This window comes from Chrysemys picta, chromosome 4, assembly GCF_011386835.1.
Source record: "Chrysemys picta bellii isolate R12L10 chromosome 4, ASM1138683v2, whole genome shotgun sequence".
Lineage (NCBI taxonomy): Eukaryota > Metazoa > Chordata > Testudines > Emydidae > Chrysemys > Chrysemys picta.
The window spans coordinates 71,013,498-71,034,118 of NC_088794.1; the positions used below are offsets into that span (position 1 = coordinate 71,013,498).

General features: G+C 46.7%; 1 protein-coding gene across 1 annotated transcript; it reads left to right on the forward strand.

Moving 5' to 3' along the window:
* The first annotated feature begins 5,139 nt into the window (after positions 1-5,139).
* Positions 5,140-8,514, forward strand: LOC135983090 (SRRM2 protein homolog rsr-2-like). The gene is made up of 2 exons (XM_065592579.1): positions 5,140-5,987; positions 7,054-8,514. The coding sequence occupies exons 1-2, from the start codon at positions 5,441-5,443 to the stop codon at positions 7,707-7,709; spliced, it is 1,203 nt and encodes a 400-aa protein (XP_065448651.1). The 5' UTR covers positions 5,140-5,440; the 3' UTR covers positions 7,710-8,514.
* Positions 8,515-20,621: the final 12,107 nt, after the last annotated feature.

Here is a 20,621-nt window from a genome sequence, read left to right on the forward strand (position 1 = left end):
TAATTTTTGCATTAAAATTAATTGGGACAAAATCTGCTGTCAGTTACACACATGCAATCTCCCTGAAGTCAATTGTTATGAAAGTGGCCCATTAACTATGAAAGAGCAGAAGTTGGAAAGCAGGCACCAGGAGAAATAAGACTTCCTTCTGAGGAATAAGTCCTGTAGAACGAGATCCTCAACTACTGTACATTGGTAAAGTTTCACTGAAGACAACAGAGCTGTGCCTACCAACACCAGTAGAGGATCTGGCCCCCTCTTGCATACACAGGAAATACATGGAAGTACCCAGCAACAAATAGCGAGGTACAAGTCCCAGTGAAACTGGAGCTTAGAAACACTGAAATAGATGAGGAGGCAGAAAGCTCAACTTGGGGAAATATTACCTACAGGTGAATCTGCCAAGTGGGAAAAAAAAATGATTTTTGCCCTCTATGGGACAAAGAACGTCTGAAAGGTTCCTACAGTCTTTTTTTTTTAACCTTAAACATATCAGGAACATCACATTAGATCAGCTGTGGTATTGCTTGATGTCTCATTGGGAATCTCAGAGATGCCTATGCTTTCTCAGCCCTTAAATGATGGAAAGTGTTTGCAACAGCAACAACAACAAAGGTCAAAGAATTTTAAACAGTCTCTATAAAAATTACTTTCTCAGTCCATGGATGCTCTCTGCTGATGTAAAAGAGCCACAGAGCTGTCTGAAGTGCCCCCCGCAGGGAATTCCCACACACACCAATCTCCTTCAGTCCCACCACCTACCAGGGAAAGGGGAAACATGGCAGAGAGCCAGACTCCTCAATCCCTTCCGGCTTGATCACCTAATATGACTTCAATGCACAGTTAACTCAGATGTTCAGTGCCCCAGTGTTTGCAGCCACACTGCCATGCTCTACCAGAGTAACTGTGTCCCCTCTGGTGCTGCGCATCTTCATATGTGTTGCTAGAACTTCTGGGGGTATCTCCATGATTTTTTTATGCCGCTGCAAGTTGAGCTGCTCTCTGAGGCTTTCTCAGTGAATTGTGGGATAACTTGCCTATCCTTCTGAGCACATAAGGTGAATTGTGGAAAGTTACTGGAGGACTATCAGCATTCAAGTGATTGAACCTAAGTCATTATTGTAAAGCAGGTGGGTTACCAGCCAGAGTAATGCTTCACTGTTATGTCTTCACTACAGAGTTAACCTGGGCTCTTAAATTAAGTGTTTCCCTTAACCCCACTTGTGGCCACACAAAACCCTCTCATGCAAATTTGGTGGTGCTTTCAATCCTGGCCCATCCTGAGATGCAGGCTAGAGCAGTGATATTCAGACTGTGGGTCCTGAGCTCTTTGCAGCACATGATATTAAAACACTGTGTGATTTCATCATTAATCAATCTAAGTTATTAAACAATCAGGATACTTTTACTATGTTATTAACCAATTAAGATATCAATTTGCACTAAGTTATTAACTTATTTACTGTGAGAACAATATAGGCTCCTGAACCACAGAGATCTGAGTATCACAGGGCTTAAAGCCTGAGTGAGGCTTTCACTCAGACTGATAACCTACCTATTTACACTTGCATTCACCAGTGAAGTGCAGGCTAAATCCCATGGCAGTATAGCACCAGTAAAGATACAGTAACTTAGGTATGACTTTGCAGTGTGGCTGCTCACACCCTGACACCAGTCACACAGTCTAGCTCTATAGTGAGCACATACCCTGTGTGACTTATCCAAGTTCACACAAGATGTCTGTGGCTGAAAAGGGACTTGAGTCTGGGTATCCCAAGGCCCAGGTCTATGTTCTAACCACAAGACCGTCCATTTTCCCTCATCTTAGTGATGTACAAGGATTTCACAAACAAACTTCTGCCTATCTAGCGTGCCTCAATAGAGACGTGCTTGAGTCCACCCCCAAAATTTTTGAGGGAAGATCTGCATTTTGCTTTACTAGGGCCTCATCCTACTCCAACTGAAGTCACTAGCAAAATTCCCTTTGACTTCAGTGAGAACAGGATTTGGTTCTTAGTTTTCCAGAGGATATCTGGGTTGTCCCTAATGCTACCATTTCTTATGATTTTTATCTGATGGCTTTCATCTAAATGGATTCCAGTATACTTCATAAAATGTGCTAGGTGTACATATATGTATATTATTACTTTGCCCAACTGTGAAATGCAGCCACTTCTGGGGTAAAGCAGTAACTGCTTTAATAATGCACAGCTACACTATATAACACTTTAAGGCAGGAAGTGAAGAAGCACACTGTTTCCAATTAAAAATCACAGGGGGGATTTAGGTAGGGAGAATGTAATGTAAAGTTAACACCTTTACCCTTGTGAAATGTACCAGGGTTATTTTGGTTTCTTTTTGTTTAGTGATCTCCAGTGATAAAAATCATAGATTATCAGGGTTGGGAGGGACCTCAGGAGGTCATCCAGTCAAACCCCTTGCTCAAAGCCCAAAGGCCCAATAAGGGCCTCAGATTTATGTCTCATCTGAAAGATCAATGTGAGACTGGTGCTGCAGTTAGATTAGGACTTACATTTTCAGTCATCTTGACTTTGCTTGGCCATGTTTCATCTACATCCATTCTGGCCAGACAGGCTGTGAAAAAAAGCCCTCTCTCCTACAAGTTCCATTTCTCTATTGGAGGTGCTGCTACCCTCAGTGCACTTTCCAGTGTTTCTGGGAGATGCATGTGGCTAGCAGAGTCCTGCTCAGCAAGCAAGAGAAGACTGAGCATCCTCTTTTTCTTTATAACAAACTTCTCCATATAAATAAATGTGAATCATAATTAAGTTTGGCGCTCGCAGTTCATCATGTCACCAGAAAACCTAGATGGAATTCAATATTTATTCTGCATACTTGGGCATGCGTTATTCCTTAGACTGCATGTGAATTGAATGTTATAATAGCAACCATATCATACGCCACGTCCCTTACCATGAAAAGTAAAACTATTTAAACCAAATGCAGGCAAATAAATTTTTTTAAAAAGACAGATAGTACATAATGTTCCTTCAGGAAAGCATTAAACTCCTTATGTGAACAAATCCAACCCCCGAGTTTAGCACGTCAGGGTCTGGAAAAAAAATGGTTTCAGGAGCCCTATTGAGGTGCTTTTGCTTCCCTGACTTCTCACACACTGTTCTTTCAAATAAATTTAAAGCTTTTCTTGTCCAAATCCCTGCAAAAGTAACCACACTGCAGTGTTTCTACTATTATGCAAATAGATTAATCAGCCAATGCTCCAGTGAGAATTAATTTATATTTGAATCAAATGAGGCCTAGACTCTTTATAACTGAACCCCAGGCCAAGGCCTAGGCTAGGTAGCAACCTCATATTATTCATTTGACGAAATGTGAACTGACATAAATACCATGGCTAACTTTCAATCCGATTACTCCGTTACCTCACATCAATGCTCTCCCAGCCATCAGACTCTGGCGTCCCTCCTTTCACCAGCCCTGCTAACAACTGACAACTCCTCCCTGATAAACAAGCACCCACGCTGCCACCTCGTAGCCCCATCTTAACCCATCATCCCTGCTCAATGGGCCCTATTCGACAAGGTACTTTATTTTGTTTGTAGGAATCAAGAACTAAACAGTTCAAAAATACTGTTTTGCTGGGGCTGCAATTCAAAGCTGCCCTTTCAGAGCGACCGAGCACTTGAGTCATTAACAATAAATACCCCAAATATGTGAGTACGGATGTGTGTGTGTGTGTGTGTGTATATATCTGTATATAATTTATACACACACATATAATTTATATATATGTATATATCATATATAGAGAATTTAAAACAATCACCAAGGTCTATTTTCTTTTGTATGCTGATTAAAAAAAAAAAAAAGTAAAACAATGTTTTAGGCTACTATGACCAAAGGTCAATGTAAACTGAACCCACATTTTACACAGCACCCTCATACTAAACTCATGTTGACAACCACTAAATTCTTTCTATTGCACTTCACAGGAACTTGTTTTTTAAAAAGATCTCTTCTCCCCCCACCCCCTTTAAAACTGTAGGCATTTAAAAAGCTTGTCTAAACAATCCACCAGGTGTGAGGAAAGCTGTTTCTAAGCAGGCGGCTCTGTCAGGGAACCTACACTTTGTAATTAGATTAGCAGGAAAGAATTGAATAGCTCTGATCAAAACATTTTTCCCCTTCTATATTGTTTATTGTGCATAATTGATAACTAAGCTTCTCAAGTCATGGTTAAATTCTACTTAAAAATTTGAGTCCTGGGCACCGTGGAATGTAAATGAAGAAGGAAAATAAAACAAAGCTCCCATTACTTAGAAAGCTAGAATCACTTGGCTCTCATTTAGATAAGGCATTATTGGAAAATATGAATCATAACACAAGCTGTGTGATGTTATGGCAGCTCTTCAAGCTGGACCTGTTGGAAACATAAAAGAGTTACATATCTAGTGCTTATGTCTGCATTAAAATATACCTCACAATAGATTGGCACAGCACTTCTAAAACACAGTCCTTCCATTGTGACTAAGACCACCTGTAAGTATTATACAGTGTGTTAGAGATCAATGTAACCCAAGCTCCCCAATGTGCCTATTTCTCCCCATTTTTTCTGCTCCTGATATGGGAACCACTTCTGCTCTACATGAACGCAAACAAGGAGCTTAGAGTTGCTGAATGTTTCCATTGATTTTGGATCTGAGCACATACAGGAATGAGACACAAAAATTCCTAATTTAAAGTTTGGCTCATGGAATGCAGCATCTCTATTGCGGGGGGGAGGGTCTTTTGGAGGCAGCAGGTAAATATATATGCATGTTCAATACACATGCTGCTGAATTATGTGCTCTTTGGGGCAGTGACGGAGTCTTCTGCTGTGTGTGTGTGTGTGTGTGCGCGTGTGTGTGTGTGTGTGTGCGCGCACATGCACGGCTAATGCCTAGCACATTGTGAATGCTGCCAGAGTACAAGTGTATGATAACAAACAGTCTGCATAGTAGCAAAGGTGTGTTGTTTAGTGGCTGGAACAAAAGAATGGCTCTGCACTGATTCACTCTGACTTTGGACAAGTGGTTTGGGCCTGGTCTACACTACGACTTTAATTCGGATTTATCAGCTTTAATTCGAATTTACCCTGTAACCGTCCTCACAACGACACTATTTATTTCGATGTAAAGGGCCCTTTAAATCGATTTCTGTACTCCACCCCGACGAGCGGAGTAGCGCCAAAATCGATTTTAACATTTCGAATTAGGGATAGTGTGGCCGCAATTCGATGGTATTGGCCTCCGGGAGCTATCCCACAGTGCATCATTCTGACCGCTCTGGACAGCAATCTAAACTCGGATGCACTGGCCAGGTAGACAGGAAAAGCCCCGCGAACATTTGAATTTCATTTCCTGTTTGCCCAGCGTGGAGAGCACAGGTAACCACAGATAGCTCATCAGCACAGGTAACCATGCAGGCTGATAATCGAAAAAGAGCACCAGCATGGACCGTGAGGGAGGTACTGGATCTGATCGCTGTATGGGGAGAGGATTCAGTGCTTGCAGAACTTCGTTCTAAAAGACGAAATGCAAAAACTTTTGAAAAAATCTCCAAGGGCATGATGGAGAGAGGCCACAATAGGGACTCTGAGCAGTGCCGCGTGAAAGTCAAGGAGCTCAGACAAGCGTATCAAAAAACAAAGGAGGCAAACGGTCGCTCCGGGTCAGAGCCGCGGACATGCCGCTTCTACGCCGAGCTGCATGCAATTCTAGGGGGGGCTGCCACCACTACCCCACCTGTGATCGTGGATTCTGGGTCGGGGATAGTCTCATCAGCGACGCCTGAGGATTCTGCCGATGGGGGAGAGGAGGAGGAGGAGGATGAGGATGAGCTTGCAGAGAGCACACAGCACTCCGTTCTCCCCAACAGCCAGGATCTTTTTCTCACCCTGACTGAAGTACCCTCCCAAGCCTCCCAAGCCAGTACCCAAGACTCTGACCCCATGGAAGGGACCTCAGGTGAGTTTACCTTTTAAAATATAAAACTTGTTTTAAAAGCAAACGTTTTTTAATGATTACTTTGCCCTGAGGACTTGGGATGCATTCGCGGTCAGTTCAGCTACTGGAAAAGTCTGTTAACGTGTCTGGGGATGGAGCGGAAATCCTCCAGGGACATCTCCATGAAGCTCTCCTGGAGGTACTCCGAAAGCCTTGCCAGAAGGTTTCTGGGCAGTGCATCCTTATTCCCTCCTCCATGGTAGGACACTTGACCACGCCATGCTTGCAGCAAGTAATCTGGTATCATTGCCTGACAAAGCCTGGCAGCGTATGGTCCCGGTGTTTGCTGGCATTCAAGCAACATCCGTTCTTTATCTTGTTGTGTAATCCTCAGGAGAGTGATATCACTCCTGGTAACCTGGTTGAAATACGGGAACTTAATTAAGGGGACAGAGGTGGCCATTCCTACTGGGCTGTTTGCCTGTGGCGGAAAATAAATCCTTCCCTGCAGTTAGCCAAGCGCAGATGGGAAATTGGCCCTGAGTTTTTCGCGTTTGGCTAGCAGGGAACTTCCCTGTTACCAGCCACGCGGTGGGGGGAGGGATACCGTGATCATCCCAGAGAATTCATGGCGGGAGAGGGGCGGCGGGGGGGGTGGTTAGTTTGGTGCCTGCAGGGATCTTCCCTGATACCAGCCACGCGGTGGGGGGGAGGGGTACAGCGATCATCCCAGAGAATTCATGGCGAGAGGGGGGGTGGTTAGTTTGTTTTCTGCTGCTGCTGCTGAATGTTAACAGAAAAACCGCAGCACTCTACAGGCTATGCTTGGTATGTGGGAAAGGAGGGCGCAGAAGCTGTAAAACAATGGCTTACCATGGCCGCATGCAAGCCGAATTCTGTTGCCCAGACCTGTGATCTCTAGCAGCAAAGCCACAGGCACTCAGCATTAAGAGGCAAAATGCGACCTTGCACAGAAATCACATGTGCTATGTAATGTGAATAGTGTTGGTCACCATGAAAGAGTATAAGCATTGTTCTGCAAAATGTAGCTTTTTAAACAATTCTCTCTTTTTTCCCCTCCCTACAGCAGCTGCAAATTCCTCAAGCCTCCCTCCTCCATCCCGAAGGTTATCACAGATAAGGCGTCGTAAGAAGAGAACGCGAGACGAGATGTTTTCTGAAATTATGGAATCCAGCCGCAGTGACAGAGCTCATCTGAATGAGTGGAAGGAAACAGTTTCAAAGTATAGGAAAGAAGCCAGTGAACGTGAGGACAGGAGGGACCAACGTGAGGACATGAGGGACCAACGTGAGGCCAGGAGGGACCAACGTGAGGACAGGAGGGACCAACGTGAGGACAGGAGAGACGCTCGAGATGAGAGGTGGCGGCAGGAAGACCAGAGGAGCAAGGATGCAACGCTGGGGCTGCTGCGTGAGCAAACAGACATGCTCCGGCGTCTGGTGGAGCTTCAGGAACGGCTGCTGGAAAACAGACTGCCGCTTCAGCCCCTGTTCCACCCTCCCCCCTCCCCATGTTCCGTATCCTCCTCACCCAGACGTGTAAGAACACGGGGGGGGGAGGCTCCGTACACCTTCCCATTCCACCCCAGTAGACAGCCCAAGCAAAAGGCTGTCATTTTTTTAACCTTTTCTTTGTGGCTTTTTCCTTCCCAGCAATCCTCCTCCCAAATACCACCCGGGTTCCCTCCCTCTTTTTCTAATCTATTAATAAAGAATAAATGATTTTTAAATGATAGTGACTTTATTTGGTTTGAAAGAAAGCTGGGGGAAAGGGGAGGGTGGGTTCCTTACAGAAAATGAGTCAATAAAGGGGGCGGGTTTTCATGAAGGAGAAACAAACAGATATTTCACACTGTAGCCTGGCCAGTCATGAAACTGGTTTTTAAAGCTTCTCTGATGCACAGCGCTTCCTGGTGTGCTCTTCTAATCGCCCTGGTGTCTGGCTGCGCGTAATTATCAGCCAGGCGATTTGCCTCAGCCTCCCACCCCATCATAAAGGTCTCCCCCTTACTTTCACAGAGATTGTGGAGCACACAGCAAGCAGAAATAACAATGGGGAGATTTCTTTGGCTGAGGTCAGAGCGAGTCAATAATGATCGCCAGCGACCTTTTAAACGGCCAAATGCACATTCTACCACCATTCTGCACTTGCTTAGCCTGTAGTTAAACAGCTCCTGACTCCTGTCCAGGCTGCCTGTGTACGGCTTCATGAGCCATGGCATTAAGGGGTAGGCGGGGTCCCCAAGAATAACTATTGGCATTTCAACATCCCCAACAGTTATTTTCTGGTCCGGAAAGTAAGTCCCTTGCTGCAGCCCTTTAAACAGAGTAGTGTTCCTGAAAACGCGAGCGTCATGAACCCTTCCCGCCCAGCCCCCGTTGATGTTAGTGAAACGTCCCTTGTGATCCACAAGTGCTTGCAGCACCATTGAAAAGTACCCCTTCCGGTTTATGTACTCGGTGGCTTGGTGCTCCGGTGCCAAGATAGGGATATGGGTTCCGTCTATCGCCCCACCACAGTTAGGGAATCCCATTGCAGCAAAACCATCCACTATAGCCTGCACATTTCCCAGAGTCACTAACTTTCGTAGCAGCACCTGAGTGATTGCTTTGGCTACTTGCATCACAGCAGCCCCCACAGTAGATTTGCCCACTCCAAATTGATTCCTGACTGACCGGTAGCTGTCTGGCGTTGCAAGCTTCCACAGGGCTATCGCCACGCGCTTCTCAACTGTGAGGGCTGCTCTCATCTTGGTATTCTGGCGTTTCAGGGCAGGGGACAGCAAGTCACAAAGTTCCATGAAAGTGCCCTTACGCATGCGAAAGTTCCGCAGCCACTGGGAATCGTCCCAGACCTGCAACACTATGCGGTCCCACCAGTCTGTGCTTGTTTCCCTTGCCCAGAATCGGCGTTCCATGGATAGAATCTGCCCCATTAACAACATGATCTCCAAAGCACCGGGGCCTGTGGTTTCACAGAATTCTGTATCCGTGTCCGTGTCCATGTCCTCTTCATGCTTGTCGCTGCGCTGCCGCCGCCGCCGCCTCCTCGCCTCGTTTTTCTGGTCCTGGCTGAGCATAAACTCCACGAGAACGCGCGAGGTGTTTACAATGTTCATGACTGCTGTCTTGAGCTGAGCGGGCTCCATGCTTGCCGTGGTATGGAGTCTGCAGTGTTCACCCACCCAGGAAAAAAGGCGCGAAAATGGTTGTCTGCCGTCCGTTGCTTTCATGCAGGGAGGGAGGAGGGAGGGAGGAGGTGAGGCTGTACCCAGAACCACCTGCGACGATGTTTTTTGTCCCATCAGGCACTGGGACCTTAACCCACAATCCCAATGGGCGCGGGAGACTGCGGGAACTATGGGATAGCTATGGGATAGCTACCCACAGTGCAACGGTGCAGAAATCGATGCTAGCCCTGGTACTTGGACGCACACCACCGAATTAATGTGCTTAGTGTGGCCGCATACATTTCGACTTTATACAACCTGTTTTTCAAATCCGAATTATATAAATTCGGATTAATCCCGTAGTGTAGACATACCCTTAGTTTCCAAGCCTGCTGCCACTGAAATCAATGCCAAAACCTCTCATTAGCTTCAGTGGGGCAGGATTTGGCCCTTAACTGTAGCCCACATCATCCCCCAATAGAATCAGTGGAAGCCCTCCTTAAATTTCTACAGGAAAGGGGGCTGAGTTGCCAACACAAGAGTGTCCCCCTCACCCTGACTTATGACCTTTGCTGGTGCTAGGCCTGCCTGGAGCTTCTCAGGAGTCAGTGGGGCCAGGAGTAGTGGAAGTACCATTCTCCATAGCACCATCTCCTGCTCTGCACCTGCATTGTCTTCCACAAGTATCTCTAGGTGAGAGGTAATACATCTAGGAGCTGTATTATCTCACTCTGGATCCCTACCATGGCTGCTACTGAGCAGGGAAAACTCCCTACAAGGGGACCCTTGGTTTTCTTCCTTCACAGGTTTTTCCACAGGATGGAGCAATCTAGCTTTTAGCTTTCCCTCCCCTCCCCCCATAAATAGGATGTAATATTTTCATACCTCACACGGATGCTGTATAATCATTTTTTGGCCTGCAGAGGACATCCCACAGTTCCAAAAGTGACCACTCTGGCCAGCATCTCCACTGCTCTGACGCCAGGTAAAGGGACGTCTGCCCCTCCCTGTTTAAGCCCTGGGAAGTTTAAAACTCCGTTTCCTGTTGCGAGTGCTCATCTGCCCAGGTCACCATGGCTGCTCCACATAGCAAACGATCCCCCTGCTTGGAGCAATGCCGAGCTACTGGAGCTGATCAGTATTTCGGGAAAGCAGGCTGTGCAGTGCCGGCTGTGTTCCAGCTGTAGGAATTTCAACACCTACGAGCAGATTGCACACAGCTTGCAGGAGAAGGGGCATAACAGGGACACACTTCAGTGCAGAGTGAAGGTGAAGGAGTTGAGGAACGCATACCACGAGGCAAGGGAGGCAAACCATCAGTCTGGTGCTACACCCCAAAGCTGCCATTTTTACAGTGAGTTGGATGCAATCCTAAGTAGTGGCCCCACCTCCATTGCAAAGAGCCCAGTGGATACTTCTTCATGTCCGGAGGTAGTGGAAAGTGGCCCTAGCCAGGAGGAGGAGGTCATAGATGAAGAGGAGGAGGCTGAGGAAGCTGTGGAGCCCGTTGCTGTGTGCACTCAGGACCCCTTCTCCACTCTGGAGGTGGCTAGCCAGTGTGAGCGGCCACTGTCTGCTGAGGCAGAGGCAGGAGAGCAGAGCTCTGGTAAGTTGCTTTGCTTTGACAATGCATGAAGCAGGTTCAGGGCACAGAAAAGTACTAAGGTGGCTGTGTTTGTGTGCTGGGAGCCCTCCCCTCATGCTAGCCCTTTTCCGAATGGGTGTATGCAATAAACCCTCTAACCCTGCATTCCCTCACCATTGCTGGCTTCCTCTGCACCATGGATGCTTGACTTTTGTCACCAAGACAGTGATTTCTTACCACTGGTGTATTGCAATGTACACAGTGATTCCCTGTATGCATGTTTCACAGCAATGTGTTGCTTTTGTCTCCTCAGAAAAGACTGTGGAAGACCCACCCCCCACTATAGCAGACCGTCTGCGATGTATAAGAAAGCGGCCAAGATGCACTAGGACGGACATGTTCCTTGAGGTGATTCAGCACTCCCAAGCAGAGACGCATGATAAAAATAAATGGAGAGAAACCATGACAAAGTGGAAAGAGGGAGAGAACCAAGATCGAAAAGAAAATAATGCTTTCCATAGAGAAGCCACGGAGAGGCTAATCAACATTCTGGAGCGTCAGACAGAAACGTTGCATTCTCTCATTACACTGCAGAGTGACCTGATTCGTGCCCGCCCCTCATTGTAGCAAGTGCAGAATTCTTTCCCATGTACTCCCCAAACTCCCACTGCACATTCTTATAGGCTTGCTGCAAATGTTTTCATTCCTTGACAATCCACACTCACAGACAGCTTGTCAAATGACAACTGGAGTTATACACAGCTGTGAGGTATAGGGAGGTTTTGTCTGTTTTTAAAATAAAAGGACAAATTTTTCAAAAAGGTATACAGCCCCCCCACCCACACCTTGTTCCCCACCATCACTCTGGATTGATATATGTGCATGTGGTGTTTTCTCTGTTTTTAAAATAAAAGGACACATTTTTCAAAAAGAAGCAAGCTTTATTTATGTGTTCACATATCTGTACATGTCATCACAGCTACAAGTCAACTAGCACTTCATCTTCACTGAAATTACACACAGAACCGTCATGTAGCACAGCACATGCTGCTAACACTTCCTTTCCCAAACACAGCAGCAAAATTTAATGATTTTCATTTGCAAACTTTTCCCTCAAGGCATCCGGGATCCAAAGTGCCACATGTTGTGCCCCTCTAATAGCCCTGGTATCTGGCTGAAACTCAGCAGCCAGGTGTTCGGCCTCCACGCTCCACGTATGAATAAACCTTTCGTCCTTCCCCTCACAAATGTTATGTAAAGTACAGCACGCTGCAATAACCATTGGAATATTTTCCTCACTCATTTCCAGTCTACTGCACAAATATCTCCAGCACGCTTTCAAACGGCCAAATGCACATTCGAGAGCCATTCTGCACCTACTCAGCCTGTTGTTGAAATATTCCTTACTGACATCTAGGTTTTCAGTGTATGGCTTCATATGCCATGGCATCAATGGCTAAGCTGGGTCTCCCAGGATCACAGTGGGCATTTCCACTTCCCCAACGGTGATCCGCTGGTCTGGAAAGAAAGTCCCACTTGCAGCTTTCTGTACAGGCCAGTGTTTTTAAAGATACGTCCGTCATGCACCTTTCCAGACCATCCAGCATTAATATCAGTGAAACGCCCACGGTGATCCACCAGTGCCTGCAAAACCATGGAGAAGTACCCCTTACGGGGCAACAATAGGGATGTGCATACCATCTATCGCCCTACCACAGTTAGGGAAGCCCATTTCTGCAAAGCCATCCAAAATGTCACGCACATTACCAAGAGTCACGGTCTTGCGCAGTAAGACACGATTAATGGCCTTGCACACTTGAGTTACCACGGCACCAACGGTCGATTTCCCCACTCCAAACTGGTTCGCAACCGATCGATAGCTGTCTGGAGTCGCCAGCTTCCACAATGCGATTGCCACACGCGTCTCTACAGCGATTGCAGCTCTCAGTCTGGTGTCCTGGCGACGCAGGGCTGGGGAAAGCTCAGCACACAGTTCCATGAAGGTGGCTCTCTGCATCCAAAAGTTTTGAAGCCACTGGTCGTCATCCCAGACATGCATAACAATACGATCCCACCACTCTGAGCTAGTTTCCCTAGCCCAAAAATGCCATTCCACAGTGCACAGCTCCTCTGTTAATGCCAAAAGCAATCGCATGTTGCCTATTTCAATTTCAGGCAACTCATCAGGCATCTCTGTCTGCAGCTCTCTTTGCAAGTTTAAGAACAGCTGCACTGCCAAGCGTGATGTGCAAGTGACAGCTAGCAGAGTAGTGGACAGCAGTTTAGGATCCATTCCTGCTTGTAGATGTGGCGGGAAAGCAGCCAGACAGCGGAGGAGGGGGTTAAAAAAGCCGGGAAAGAAACAAGGAAGCAATGGGGATGCTGGGACATGAAGCAGTGCACCACGGGACACTGAGCAGGGACCCAAAATGCCTTCCGCTCACCCCCACCCTTCACAAGACCTATCGAGAGCGACACACTATAGGATAGCTGCCCTACAGCACTGCTCTCATTGGCCATGGAAGTGCTGCTAGTGTAAACACTCTATGACTCCTGAGGAATTGAGTGATACACAAACCAGTGCTTTAGGGTATGTCTACACTACGGGATTACTCCAAATTTACAGAATTTGATTTTTGGCAACTGATTGTATAAAGTCAAGTGCATGCGGCCACACTAAGCACATTAATTCGGCGGTGTGCGTCCATGTACTGAGGCTAGAGTCGACTTCCGGAGTGTTGCACTGTGGGTAGCTATCCCATAGTTCCCGCAGTCTCCCCCGCCCATTGGAATTCTGGGTTGAGATCCCAATGCCTGATGGGGCAAAAAACATTGTCGCTGGTGGTTCTGGATACAGCCTCACCCCTCCCTCCATGAAAGCAACGGCAGACAACCATTTCGCGCCTTTTTTCCTGGGTGAACACTGCAGACGCCATACCACGGTAAGCTTGGAGCCCGCTCAGCTCAAGACAGCAGTCATGAACATTGTAAACACCTCACGCATTATCGTGCAGTTTATGCTGAACTAGGACCTGAAAAACCAGGCGAGGAGAAGGCGGCGACGGCAGCGCGGCGATGAGAGTGATGAGGACATGGACACAGAATTCTCTCAAACTGCTGGCCCCAGCGGTTTGGAGATCATGCTGTTAATGGGGCAGGTTATAGCCGTGGAACGCCAATTCTGGGCCCAGGAAACAAGCACAGACTGGTGGGACCACATAGTGTTGCAGGTCTGGGATGATTCCCAGTGGCTGCGACACTTTTGCATGTGTAAGGGCACTTTCATGGAACTTTATGACTTGCTTTCCCCTGCCCTGAAGCGCCAGAATACCAAGATGAGTGCTGCCCTCACAGTTGAGAAGTGAGTGGCAATAGCCCTGTGGAAGTTTGCAGTGCCAGACAGCTACCAGTCAGTCAGGAATCAATTTGGAGTGGGCAAATCTATTGTGGGGGCTGCTGTGATGCAAGTAGCCAAAGCAATCACTGAGCTGCTGCTACCAAAGGTAGTGACTCTGGGAAATGTGCAGGTCATAGTGGATGGCTTTACTGCAATGGGATTCCTTAACTGTGCTGGGGCGATAGATGGAACCCATATCCCTATCTTGGCACCGGAGCACCAGGGCAGCCAGTACATAAACCTCAAGGGGTACTTTTCAATGGTGCTGCAAGCACAGGTGGCTCACAAGGGAAGTTTTACCAACATCAATGTGGGATGGCCGGGAAGGGTTCATGACGCTCACATCTTCAGGAACACTAATCTGTTTAAACGGCTGTAGCAAGGGATTTACTTCCCAGACCAGAAAATAACCGTTGGGGATGTTGAAATGCCTATCCTTGGGGACCCAGCTTACCCCTTAATTCCATGGCTCTTGAAGCCACACACAGGCAGCCTGGACAGTAGTCAGGAGCTGTTCAACTACAGGCTGAGCAAATGCAGAATGGTGGTAGAATGTGCATTTGGACGTTTAAAGGGTCGCTGGCGCACGTTACTGACTCGCTCAGACCTCAGCCAAACCAATATTCCCATTGTTATTGCTGCTTGCTGTGTGCTCCACAATCTCTGAGAGAGTAAGGGGGAGACCTTTATGGCGGGGTGGGAGGCTGAGGCAAATCGCCTGGCTGCTGATTACACGCAGCCAGACACCAGGGCGATTAGAAGAGCACACCAGGAAGCGCTGTGCATCAGAGAAGCTTTGAAAACCTGTTTCATGACTGGCCAGGCTACAGTGTGAAAGTTCTGTTTGTTTCTCCTTGATGAAAACCCGCCCCCTTGATTGACTCATTCTCTGTAAGCAACCCACCCTCCCCCTTCGATCACAGCTTGCGTTCAAAGGAAATAAAGTCACTATCATTTAAAAATCATGTATTCTTTATTAATTGATTATAAAAAGAGGGAGAGAACTGACAAGGTAGCCCGGGTGGGGTTTGGGAGGAGGATAGGAGGAAAGGAAAAGGCTACTAAAAAAAGTTCAAAATAATGACAGCCTTTTGCTTGGGCTGTCCACTGGGGTGGAGTGGGAGGGTGCATGGAGCCGCCTCCTCCCCTGCCCCCGCTTTCTTACATGTCTGGGTGAGGCAGCTATGGAACATGGTGAGGGGGGAGGGTGGTTATACAGGGGCTGCAGCGGCATTCTGTGATCCTGCTGCCATTCCTGAAGCTCCACCAGATGCCGGAACATGTCCGTTTGCTCACGCAGCAGCCCCAGCATTGCATCCTGCCTCCTCTGATCTTCCTGCCACCACCTCTCATCTCGAGCATCTGTCCTCTCCTCATGTTGGTCCCTCCTGTCCTCACGTTGGTCCCTCCTGTCCTCACGTTCACTGGCATCTTTCCTGTACTTTGATATCATGGCCTTCCACTCATTCAGATGAGCTCTTTCATTGCGGGTCGATTCCATGATTTCAGTGAAAATTTAGTCTCACGTCCATTTTTTTTGCCACCTTATCTGAGATAGCCTTCGGGACGGAGGAGGGAGGCTTGAAAAATTTGCAGCTGCGGGAGGGAGGGAAAAAAGGGAGAGAAGTATTTAAAAAGATACATTTAACAGAACAATGCTTATACTCTTTCACGGTGAACAACACTATTCAAATTACATAGCACGTGATTTCGGTACAAGGTCGCATTTTGCATCTTAATATTAAGTGCCTGCAGCTTTGGTGTTAGAGAGCACAGACACGGGGCTGTGCAACAGAATTCGGCTTGCATGCGGCCATGGTACCTGAGAGTACCCCCTCCTCAGAATCCACGGTCAGAGGTGGGGTAGTGGTGGCAGTCCCCTCCTAGAATTGCATGCAGCTCAGCATAGAAGCAGCATGTTGTGGCTCTGACATGGACCTCCTGTTTGCTTCTTTGGTTTTCTGGTAGGCTTGTCTGAGCTCCTTAACTTTCATGCGGCACTGTAGTGAGTCCCTATTGTGGCCTCTCTCCATCATGCCCTTGGAGATTTTTTTCAAATGTTTTGGCATTTCATCTTTTGGAATGTAGTTCTGCTAGCACGGAATCCTCTCCCCATATAGCGATCAGATCCAGTAACTCCTGTATGGTCCATGCTGGTGCTCTTTTTCGATTCTCAGACTGCATGGTTACCTGTGCTGATGAGCTCTGCATGGTCACCTGTGCTCTCCATACTGGGCAAACAGGAAATGAAATTGAAAAGTTCGTGGGGCTTTTCCTGTCTACCTGGCCAGATTGCTGTCCAGAGCAATCACAATAGTGCACTGTGGGATAGCTCCTGGAGGCCAATACTGTCGAATTGCGGCCACACTAACCCTAATTCGAAATGGCAATGTCGATTTTGGCGATACTCCCCTCGTCGGGGAGGAGTACAGAAATCGATTTTAAGAGCCCTTTATGTCGAAGTAAATGGCTTCGTTGTGTGGACGGGTGCAGCGGTAATTCGATTTAACGCTGCTAAATTCGACCTAAACTCATAGTGTAGACCAGGCCTTAGTTTCATTATCACCGGTGAAACTTACAACACAAAAACACTGCAAGTGTAGACATACCCCTAGTGTCTATCTTGCTTATGTCACATCCTGAAGATGCCAGAGCTTTTCTTATAACTGAGTTAAGGTGGCTAGTAGCTGCCAGTTACCCACGTGTATAAAGATAATTATGTTTGAGTTACCAACTTGAAACTGAACCATTGAACTTCGTATCAACTTATTCTGTTTCCTCATCTTAAATTGACGAGTGTAATGCCTCTAGCAGTGTAACCCTTGAACTCCAATTGATTTATTTTTCTCTTGGCTTATTAAGATACAAATAGAAGGGAGCTAAGAAGATTTCAGCATCTGAGAGGTAAAAAAGGTCAGTTTCTTGCAAGTGAAAAATTACTCTGCGGTTGAATTTCTTATTTTTCTCCCCTTGGAAGCCTTTGGTAGTTGCTGGGAAAGATGTAGTGGGTTAAAAGTGGTAATTGACTGTCTCCTGCCAATCAAGACTTTCATGAGATTCTTAATACTGTGCTTTTGGTGGGGAGAGGGTATGTTTTGAAGAAGATATCCCAATTCCCAGAACACCCGGTGCCACTCCACATTTATCCCAGCTGTACAATACCTCTGCTGAAATTAATGGTTGTACGCTGAGGATGATTTCATGCTAAACACTTCTCGGTGTGGAACAAAGCGGTGGTATCACTTGCTGGTTAAGAGCAGAGGATCTAACAAGCAGGTAAAGCCCGTTCATACATACCCTATGGGTACACTCTACCATCTGCACCCTGAAAGCCCCTAAATGAGAGCTGGTTTAACCACTGACTCACACAATGTATGTGTGTTTCCTACAGCTAAAGGAGCAAATAAAACCCCTCCTTTGGCTTCTCTTCAGCCACCTTCCTCATCACCAACTAGCCACAGCAGAATTACTTTCAGATGCCAAGGAAACCTTTCCTCTTTGGCTGAAGACAAGTGTTTCAAACAAATTAATGTTCTCAGCAATAGCTAGAGCTCTCTTCTGCAGAGCTCTGTGTTGCCCACACACACACACACCCCTACTGAATTTGCTAGTCCACTAACTAGCCATCCTTACTCGCCCTCTTCTGCTCACTGAGGTTTAAGTCCCAAAGAAGGGAAATACTGTCTGGTATTAGTTGTAAAGGTCAAAGTCAAGGCGTCTGGAAGGGCATGGTCTCACTTTTCTTTTTCCTTTGGCAAGATGGGGGATGGAGAGGCGTGGGAGGTGGGAAGCGAGGTCCTAGTTTTAACCCAGAGTGGGATTGTCTTTTTAAAAGTGGCTGTTTCTGCCCTCCTTCCCATTTGCCAGACTACACTTTCCATGTGCTCCTCCAGCAGCCCACAGGATTGAGATCAGCCTCTGGTCCCCTTACAGGAACCATCTAAAGGGGGTGAAGGGAGACAGAGACAATGAACAGACTTCATCCTATCATTCTCGGAACAAAAGTGGTCTATTTTCTAGACCGAAAGCAGTCTCTCCACCCCCGTCCCTTTACTACCGTCGGGTCAGTTGCTACCTCACCTTAGTCCACCTCTTTACCAAAGTCAATTAAGGACAGAATCAACAGCCCGGCTTTGAGGCCGGACGTGGCTTGAGGCTGGAATTGAACTGATGAAGGGGAGCAAGCGGGGCATCATCACTTCATATTTCTCACTTGATGACTGATCACATTTAGGAGTCCAAAGGAGGAGACACCCCAGGTTCAGGTGCCCTGGGTCGCTCACGGCCCCCTCAAATCCTGGTCATCTCAACCTTTGCACTAGCGCCAGAGTTGCTGCTTGCAAATAAATGCCTTAAACCAAGCTGAAAGTTCATTACCCTGAGTCCCCAGGGTCTTTGCAGAGGAACCGAGGGACACACTTATTCCCCAGTTCTGTGCCTCTGCAGTCATGACCAATACCCCCTCAATAATTCATCTGCAAAGGGACCTTTTTCTTTCGCGCTGTAATCTGGCGAGTGGGGACGAAATCCGTGGCTTTTAGGGACGAGACAGCCTGCTTGCTCAGGGAAAGTCCTGGTACAGTACTTTGCTGGCAAACCCTATCCCCCGTCCTAGAGATTGCAGCAGGCTACTGTGTGTCTGGAGAAGGGCTTTATAAGAAACTTGCCAGAAATGGGCTGTGGGTTTGTTTGGGGGAGTTTTACGGGGAAGGGGCGGGTGCGGGGAGCGGGGGAGGAATCCGATTTGTGAGAAAGGTTGGGGTCAAGTTTTTGTTTCTTGTTTGGTTTTAGAAACTCCCTTAGGAAGATAACATAAAATTTCACACACAAAAAATAAACCCAGCAACAAACCGCACCAAAACAAAAACAAAACAACAAAAAACAAAAAAAAAAGAGCGAGCATGAAGCTTTTTGCAGACCATCACTTCGCTCACTCTGATTTTATTCTATCCCTTTCGCCCACTCTTTGCGTGTATTGTCTATTTAGATTGTAAACTCTTGGGGCACAAACCCTGACTCTTGTAGAATGGCTAGCAAGTTTACAGCCTCCGGGATTACTGGAATACAAATAATAAGCAATTCCTAATTCCTGTGTCGTTTCAGCCGCAGATCTCACAATAAAATAAATGATAAAGCAATAATACGGCAAAGAGGAAAATCCCATACAGCAATTTGGAATCCTCCGAAATATTTCCCCTCTCTTTTATTGTTTTTTTTTTTAATAAATAAACAGAACGAAGGAGAAGAGAGTAGAAGACTGGAATACACTAGATTTAAAAAAAATCAAAGGGACAGGTGAGGAAAAGATAAACAGATGAAAACGACAAAATAATCAAAAGTTGAAAGAAAAGAAGCAAATTAAACAGGCTTGGAATGCATTAGTAAAGCGCAAGCAAGACACAAAGACAAAACTAAAGTTAATTACTTTTGACATGATCAGATCATATGGTTCCATTACAGATTGTGTGCACTCTGGGCTGGCTAGAATGAATGGTGGGGTAGAAGAAAGTAGCTCTCCCTTCTAGGTCTCTCTGCCAAGTCTGGGTTGTGCGCTCTATCCAAGATCCCCTCTTTCTTTACGCGGGAGGGGGGGGGGAGAAACACAGTTAACCACCTGTCAGGGCTGAGGACACAATAAGGCAGCCCCCAAAAGAGCTTTTCATGCATGCGTAATATATTTGTTCAGCTATTCACTTAATGAAGCTGATAAATGTGATGCAAAACAATAGTCAAGTTAATCTATTTAGTAAAATGTTTTGAGACTTTCAAGCGATGTTAAGGAGGGCAGTGTGTTCGGGGACATTTTCATTTCAATACGCTCCTCTCTCCCCTCTTGGGGGGGGGGGGGGTTTCAGGCAACCTATGTGAATATAATTTCTTATAAATGTGTCTTTAATGGGTTTAATTCACCCTTGCCAGCTGTTTTTTAGCTATTTTGTAAGAGCAAAACAAACGTGCCAGGCTTGGAAAGCTAATTAAAATTAGTTTCGGTCACTGGGGCCAAGCTATATTTCCTGCAAACCATCTGCTTGATTGGCACAATAGAAGGATTTTCAAGAAAAAGGGGGATCTAGAAAAGCTTTGAACGAACCAACAGTTACTGTTCCTTGTGTTGAATTCTAAAGGTGAACGCCTTAGGTGTCTTAATACAGCTTCGCACCAACAGCCTGCATTTAAGCTCTCAACGAGGTGGCTAAGCATCATTAAAGAGCTTGGAAACGCATTAAACTCGAGGGATAGAGCATCCACCTTCCCCTCCCCCAGGAAAAATAAAAGCCACGTATATCTTTACTCTATAGATTTTCAGAACAACAAGTCCAAGTGTCCATAGTATACAGAGCCCTTCCGCTCTCTGAATCAGCAACAGGGAGGCTCCAGCCAAACTGCTACCTGGCTCCCAGCTGCACTCGAGAGCGCTACAAAGAGCTCCAGGAGCTTGCAAAAAAGTGTTTAGCAAATAAAGACCAATAAATAGAATGGAG

What these genes read in the sequence shown, in the direction of transcription:
- LOC135983090 (XM_065592579.1), top strand. Translation starts at nt 5,441, where the DNA reads ATGCAGGCTGATAATCGAAAAAGAGCACCAGCATGGACCGTGAGGGAG. An exon ending in CCCCATGGAAGGGACCTCAG is followed by an intron (nt 5,988 to 7,053) that starts GTGAGTTTACCT and finishes CCCTCCCTACAG; the next exon opens with CAGCTGCAAATTCCTCAAGC.